Raw genomic sequence first — 8,426 nt, 5'->3', positions numbered from 1 at the left:
AAGGAACTTGAAGCCCACACGGCCACTCTCCTTCTCTACTTCCTCTTTCGTCTTCCATCCTCTTTGTAGCTCTCTTTCGCATGCATTACAGATAGAATGGCCACTGCGCAGCATCCTATCCTCCGGGCGACAGCTTCCGCAGTGGATCCGGCAAAGCTTCGACTTCCTCTCAACAGGGAAGAGGAAGAGGTGGAGTTACAGGAGGAGAAGCCTCGAAGGGCCAAGCGCGTCGCTGCGCTCGACATCTTCCGGGGACTCACCGTTGCCGTACTGCTCTCTCCATCCAGCCCTATATCTCTCTCTTTCTTTTGTTTGGTGGTAAACCTGTGGCCTTCTTGCTACCATGGCAGCTGATGATCCTGGTGGACGGGGCTGGCGGCGAATGGCCAGTGATAGGGCACGCCCCCTGGAATGGCTGTAACCTAGCGGACTTTGTGATGCCTTTCTTCTTGTTCATCGTAGGGATGGCCATTCCTCTGTCCCTAAAGGTTTGATTCTGGTTGTTAATTGAAATTTTGGTACCCTTTTTGCTGATTGATGCGGTGGAATCTATTGTTGAAGCTTTTTATTTTTTTAAATTTCTGAGGTGGCATCTACATTTGGGTGCAGAGGATGCCCAGCCGGGTTCTCGCTATGAAGAGGGTCCTTGTCAGAACGATTAAGCTCATCTTCTGGGGCCTCATCTTGCAAGGTTTGGATCTAATGATCTAATGCATTGATTTTATATTATCAAATCGTTTTGGTTGGAGTAAAGAATTGAATGATTCGGTGAACTTCTAGTCAGTTGAATGCGTCTGCAACAATTATTAGGTATACTAATGACTTATCTACAACAATTATTTTATTCAGCGTCGTTTTAGATCAATCGAATGTGTTGGCAATATATATTGAGGCTGGAAGATCTAATCTTGGGCTGATTCTACCTTAGCGCAAAATTGGCTCAAAATCATTTGATCCGATCATTCATATTTCTATGCGTATATATTAATTCAGAAAAGATAAATAAATACTTGTATTCATGTATATTATATATGAAAAGTATGTCAGCACAAATCTTGAGGCAATGAATCGGTCAAGTCAAAGAACGAACAAACAGAGGAATTTGCCAACTGATCGACAACTTTGAAGCAAGAAGAGCATCTTCAAGTCAAGCATAAGGATCAAGCCACTAAAGGTTCGTCGATCCGCCTAAGACTAGCTGGTCGAACCAAGGTGTGGTACTCGACTAAAAACCGACGTCAAGGGAAAACAATTTATTGCACACCCACAGATCGTTTGGACCCACACCGATCGAATAAGCTCACTTGTCATTTAATATACTGACACATATAATGTACTAAAAGAAACCTCTCAGATTTTAATGATTAGAGGACATACTTATAATTCTACAATTCATACCACTATCTCTATAAATAGGGGGTCAATTTTTCAATAAAATTTACATGTTCTTACTGTTCATTACTGTCTTTCTCTTTCTCTTCTCTCTGTAATGCTCTATTCATTGGGTGTGCTTTCTGGGTATTTTTGGATTCAACATCCTTTTAGGTGCGGTGAATATGAAACAATGTCGTCAATAAGAAGAGCATAACAACAACATGAGGAAACCATCCTGAGAAACATAGTAGAACCAGGATGCACGAGGGACTTTGTAGAAGAGTTCGTGCAATGAGGACTGTAGGATTTGAGAACTCAAATCTCGAACCAGATGTCAGGACATTATGAAGAGGTCCTCAGAGCGGTCACAATTTTAGGAGCAGTCATGGCTTTGGGAGGAGAATGTGTTCAGCAAGAAGCACAAAACCCTCCTTGAGAGGGTGCATCGACGCACAATGGGAGTAGACCGACCATGCCCCAGAGGGAGCTGAAGATGCGTTGTACTAGGACAATGTCAAATCCGTACTGATGGCGGAGAGACAATGATTTGGGCGAGCTAAGGTGTTGCGACAACCAGAGAATGTCTTCTCCCTTCAAGTCTCGGAAGCTGAACCCTCAGTGAAATTCAAACTCCCAGTTTTAAATTCCTATAAGGGACGACCGAATCCCAACGATCGCCTAACATCTTTCGAATCGTCGATGTGTGTGCTGAAGATCTCTGATGCATTCAAATGCTGACAATTCTTCACTACGTTGAGGTCATAAGCTCTGAGATGATTCAACGCACAACTGGTTGGGATAATTGCCTGCTTCGCGAAATTCAGAAGACTTTTTCTGGCACAGTTCTTTAGTGCCTAAAGGCCTAAGAGGAGTGCCCAATCCCTGTGGCAACTTAAGCAGGGACCTAATGAGAGTTTACGCTCGTTTGTTGCACTATTTCAGAGAGAAATGTTGGAGGTAAAAGACTTGAAACTTGATACGACCCAACTAGCGCTGACCCAATGATTAAAGTTCGCGAGGTTCTGCTTTGACCTAAACCTTGCAGAACCCAAGAGTTTTGTCATACTACTGGAGATGACCAACAAGTACATCAACTCTTATGAGAGCATTCTAAAGCCCAAGCTCTTAGACCAAAGGCTCCAAAAGAGGCCACTACAGAGTGGCGGGCAAAGTCCGAAGGAGAAAGCGCAACCACCAGTTCGCCCGCATTACAAAAATCATCCGCACAACAACAATGCAGCCGACCTTCACAACGGCTAAAGGGGTTGGATAAGAACCCAAAACAGTGAATGATTCAATATCATGAAAGACCAGCCCAACACCTTTAACGACCACGATACGATCTTGAAGGCCCTCAGACGACCCTTCTTAAGGTATCAATGGTAGAAATAGTAGACACCATCCAGGACAAGGACATTTTCAGGAAAGCGCTGTCGATGATGGTCAGAGCTTTTCTTCGAGACACCAAGAACTATTGTAAATACCACAGAGATCATGACCATGACATAGACGAGTGTAGACATCTTCAAAGTCTGGTTAAAGAGTTAATCAAGGCCAGAAAGTTGAAGGAGTTCGTGACTTTAGGAGCTGCGACCCAGAGGCAAGGAAAAGCCCCAATTGTAGAAGTATTAGATGGCTAGTCCGCACCAGCGTCATTCATATAGTTGAGATAGTACCCGCCATCTGTAAGGGAACAAAATCATCCCGACGAGCCAACCGGAAGAGGCAATAAACTGGGGAACTTTGCGTCGCTACTTTTGCCTCAAAGACTAAAAGCCATTCACTCATTTTCTCCACAGACGAGGACTGCCGCCGAGAGGAAACCCGTACAATAATTCTCTTATGGTGACAACCGTAATTAATAACTATCAGGTTGGGAGCATTCTGATTGACACTGGGAGCTTTGTCAACGTGTTGTTCAAACCAGCGTTTGACAAGCTAAGCTTGTCAGTAGACTGGATGACCATGTCGGTCGATCAGTTATATGGTTTTTCAGGCGAGAGGAAAGCACTCAGAATGATCGGACATGCAGTCAGCTAGGGAGAAAAGGAAAAATATTTCACATCAACGATGGATTTTGTTGTCTTTGATTCTCCCCCAATGTACAATGCCAACTTTGGCTGCCCACCCTTGAGTAGCTTCAGGGTTGTAGCTTCTACCTATCTTTTTGCAGTGAAATTCCCATGAGATGGACAAATCATTAAAATAAAAAGAAACTTAGAACAATCACGAGTTTGTTATATTCAAGCCATCAGCAATGTGGAACACGACCCCCTTGATATCCAGATTTTGAGAGGAGGGTGTCTTAAGACCAATGAGAGCACCCTAGAGATCCTTTTCATCGAAGGAGAATTGGGTAAATGTTTCCTAGTTAGTGAGATTTTTTATGCACGATATAGAGAGTTGATGATCCAGACTCTCCGGGGGATTCGAGACGTTTTTGCCTGGTCAGTGATAAAAGTGTCTTGCGTATTGATCGACGCGACGTATCATCGGTTGAATTTTGATCCACCCACCCGACCATTGAAGAAAAAAAACCAGAACCTCAACAACAACGTTGATAAGGCCTATCCGAGAAGTGGTACAAAAACTGAAAGATGCCGACTATATTTTGGAGGTACAGTTTCCCTTGTGGATCTTCAATGTCGTGATGGTACAAAAATCTAACGACAGATGGTGGTATGTGTTTATTTCACCTAGTTAAATTCAGCGTCCCCGAAGGATGGTACCCGTTGTTGAGGATTGATGCACTAGTAGATTCAACGGTCGGTTACTCAATCCTGAGCTTCTTGGATTCATTTTTCGGATACCACTTGATTAAGATGTACCCCACAAACCTGGTAATTTTTTTTTATTACTAGTGGGGAATTTTATTATTATAATATAATGCCTTGTGGGCTGAAGAATGTTGGGGGCACTTATCAACATCTTGTAGATGTAATTTTTGCGAATCAAAAGGAGAAAAATATTGAAGTGTATGCTAATGATGTGTTAGTTAAGAGTCAGTTAGCCATACAACATATAGTAAATTTAAAGGAAACTTTCAAACACTTAAAAAGTTTTACCTAAAAAATTTAACATGAGGTAAAACTTTTTAAAATGCACATTCTGAGCCTCGACAGACAAATTCCTGGGATATATTCTGACCGAAAAATCCAGACATTCATTTGACATGTCATCCCCCCAGAGTACTAAAGAAATTAAAGAACTAACGGGTTAGATAACTGGACTCTGCCAGTTCATATCTAAATCAGGGGATAAATGTGAAGCTTTCTTCAATGTACTAAGAAAAGCCAAATTTTTTTAGTGGACCCCAGGTGCGAAGAAGCCTTTGCAAGCCTCAAACGATGTCCCACCTCTCCCCCTCTACTTCAAAGTCCAAAATCGAAGGAAAAACTTTCTCTATACCTAGAGGTGGGACCAGAGGCAGTCAATTCAATCTTAGTCATAGAGGAACTCGAGAAACAATACCCGGTATACAACACCAGATTGATCCTTAGAGATGTTGAACTCAGGTACTCGATAATGAAAAAACTAACGTTTTTATTGATCGTTTCAATACGTAGGCTCCGACCATATGTTCAGGTACACCCAATCTGAGTCATTACCGACCATCCGTTGAAATCCGTTCTCACTCACCCAGAGCATTTCAGTCGGTTACTTAAATGGTCGGTATAGCTCAGTGAATTCGACATCTCCCACGTTTTTCTAATAGTGATTAAGGCGTAAGTCATTGCAGACTTCTTGAGGAATTTCTTCGAACCAATGGATGGTGTGAAGGAGTTGGCAACCGACCGGTATACATGGACGTTGTTCACTGATGGATCATCTAGCCGATCGATAGAAGGAGCCAATGAAAAATGGATTGATGCGCTTCCCTCCGTACTGTTAGTGATCCGATAAAAGGTAGACGAATTATCCCCATACAGGAGAGTACCGAGAAACCACTCCGTCTTTTTGTCAATAAAAGCGTAGTGGTCGCTCGTTCGCATTTCCCTTTCTTTGAGGGAGAAGGAAGAGAGCGTAAACCTCTGTCCGGGGTGGGAGTCTTTCCTTCCCAACGGGAGATTCCCCTGCTCCCGCAGTGTCCTCTCCATGCTCTCCCTCCGACCATTCCGATTGAAATGGGGTAGGAGACGCGATTATCTTCCCCTTGTTCTTGGGGGCCTATAAAGAAAGTCAACCAGAGGTCGCAGACCGTACTCCGCAGACTGCTAGATCTCCCCCCATATCACCAGAGGCCAGGATATTGGGAGTCCGAAGAAGATCCTCCTCAATCCACTTCAAGAAACTTGAATACAACACCGCGAACTATTTCTAAATCAGTAACTAAGACTAACAAATAATTAACGGGAGAACAAGGAAAATGCTACTTACCTTTAGCATCCCCCTTGGTGGATCCATGTGAACCCGAATGTCCTTTGCCCCTTCCAAATTGAGAAAGGACACTCTTCCCCCGGGGTTTCTTCAAAGACACTCACTTTGCAGCAACGTTCTCTCGAACCACCTCGCGGCTGTCAGAAGCAACCCTCAATCCCTCAGTCATAGTTTCATCACCATCCGATTAGATCATATGACTGATAATCTTGGGATCGAGGTACTGGAACAAAGAGAGGTGATGGCCCACGATCAGTGATCCGTAAGTTCGGAGGTGTCCGGGCAAAATTTTGGTCTTTTTTTACGTTGCGCTCCATTGGAAGAGCTTGAATCCCCCAATCACTCGTACAGGAAGCAATAAGGAATTTAGTCTTCCAATCATTTATTTTGTTCTCGAGTCTCAACAACTGAACCTTGGAACCTGCAGCGAACTAGATGTAACCATCCCGACCAATCTTGAATGAGACGAAGTGATTGAATAGCTTGATTTTCCATGGAATCTTCATCCTCCGGCAGAAAAGGATGAAAGTCATAATCCCAGTCAATAAATTCAGGAGAACCTATGCCAGAATGATGTCGTATCGGTTGAAAATCGACTGTAGCTCTCCACAGTGGCAATTGAAGACCCTGTTTTGGTTTTTGTTGAAGACCAATTCCGCGCCAAACTGATCTGTGTAGCTCGTTCGTGATTGGTTGTCGGTCAAAGCTGGATCAAAGGGCTAAGAACATAGAGATCATGGATCTTCATTACCCCCGCCGCGGATAAAACTGTTATTTTCGCGGCAGGGATCGAGCCAAGGTTTACTGCAAAAACTTTCTCGCCATCATGTAAGGATGAAAGAGGAGAGGAGACGAAGGATCTCGGAGAAGAAAAGGAGAAAAGGTAATTAGGGGACAATGACCCGTCTATTTATATAGGGAAGAAATACGAAGCGCCACTGATAGAACGTTGTAATGTGATGTGAAAAATCAACACAATACTCGTGGTAAAAAATTAATCATGATTGAAAATTAATTTTTTTATTTATTCACTTTCGAATGTCGATTACATAAAATCCCTCGGAAAGGTATTCCGAGAGAAAGAACCGCACTAGGCGATCGTCCGCGGCTTCACCCAAAAGAAATCATCGGTGAACAGTCTCTCATACAAGAACTTACCCTCTAGCCTAAAACACCCGGCTCGACCGATCCCTAATTGAATTGAGGTGGTTCCCCTAGCGGCCATCAATTCCAAATATAGGCGTGCCATCTCCTCCTGAACAATAGTCATCTCACTCCGGAAAACTGAAAAACTCCTCACGCAAGGCAGAAATCTCCCCTTCCATCCGGTTCATTCTCATCATGAATTCTGCCACTCCTTGGTCATCATCTCCCGCCCGATAGCCCGAAAAAAATGTTCCTCAATCTCTGTAAGACAGTGTGCAAAGGAATCAAAAGACAACTGGAGTCCCTCGGTCTCCTCCTTCCTAACCGCACTAGGGGTGCCTTTGCGCTCCGACCCTTATCTCGCATAGCGGGGCTGGTCACCTTCTCCCAACTTCTGGTCCACGACATCAACATCATCCGCAAGATCTACGTCAGGATCTCTATGAATGCATCAAAAAGTATTATAAACAGAGAACTCAGATATTATTCGTCTCCTGATGAATTGAATGGGAGGTCGCCTCCAACCACTTGTTTGATCTCCACAACCTGAGGGTTTGATGGCTCAGAGATAGGCTAAGTAAATGGCTTCACCATATAAGCATGGTCATCTATAGAAACAATTGGCCTTGTCAGAGGGTCGACCGGTCGTCCCTCGGTTTGGTCACAAAGTCTCTTCTACTTCAAACCCACAAGAGAGTCAGAGGACCTATCTGATTTCCTTGGTTATTGACTTTGGATTTCTTCATTACTCTTTTCTTGCTTATTTCCTCACAGGTGTTTCCTTCGCCGACTTTCTCTTCACTTCCACCTTTCAGGCCCTAGTTCGCCTATCGCCGAGGGCCCTGAAAAGCGCATCCCTATCAACAACAGAGGCTCCTTCACCAGACTTCACCACAGGCTCAAGAAGAAGGAAAAAATCGTGCAAGAGGAAGGGAGGATCATGCACAACCGCTACTCTCTCATGACCTTCAAGAAGTAAGGGAATCAGTGAACTAAATATATATACGAAAAATATGTCAACATGAATCTCGAGGCAATTCAACGGTCAAGTCAAATGATGAATGAGTTGAGGAATCAGCTGACCGACCAACAACTCTGGAGCAAGAAGAGCCTCTTGAAGCCAAGCCTAAGTATTGAGCCACTAAAAAGCCTAATGATCGGCTTAGGCTAACCGGTCGAACCAAGACTTGATGATATACTAAAAGCCGACGCGGTGGATTAAGGGAAAACAATCGGCTACGCACCCATCGATCGTCGGGACACACATCGATCAGATACGTCCACTTGCCATTTAATATATCTAACACATGTAATGTACTAAAAAAAAACTCTCAGAGACTAATAATTAGAGGACATACTTGTAATTCTAAAACTCATACCCTATGTCTATAAATAGGTGTCAATTTTTTATTAATGGTTACACGCTCTTACTATTCATTAATGTCTTTATCTTTCCCTTCTCTCTCTATGACGCTCTATTCCTTGGGTATGCTTCCAGGACATTTTCAAATTCAAATTATATATATATA

General features: G+C 43.4%; 1 protein-coding gene across 1 annotated transcript in view; it reads left to right on the top strand.

Annotated features, from left to right (window-relative positions):
* Window positions 1–8,426, top strand: part of LOC110035675 (heparan-alpha-glucosaminide N-acetyltransferase) — a 49,922-nt gene continuing 41,496 nt past the window's right edge. The window contains exons 1-3 of the mRNA XM_020739952.1: window positions 1–267; window positions 351–488; window positions 610–691. Coding sequence (XP_020595611.1) covers window positions 97–267; window positions 351–488; window positions 610–691 — 391 coding nt within the window. The 5' untranslated portion in view covers window positions 1–96. The remainder of the gene's footprint in view (window positions 268–350; window positions 489–609; window positions 692–8,426) is intronic.

This window comes from Phalaenopsis equestris, unplaced genomic scaffold (assembly GCF_001263595.1).
Source record: "Phalaenopsis equestris unplaced genomic scaffold, ASM126359v1 Scaffold000002, whole genome shotgun sequence".
NCBI classification, from domain to species: Eukaryota; Viridiplantae; Streptophyta; class Magnoliopsida; order Asparagales; family Orchidaceae; genus Phalaenopsis; species Phalaenopsis equestris.
This window is presented reverse-complemented; position numbering and strand designations above follow the sequence as displayed.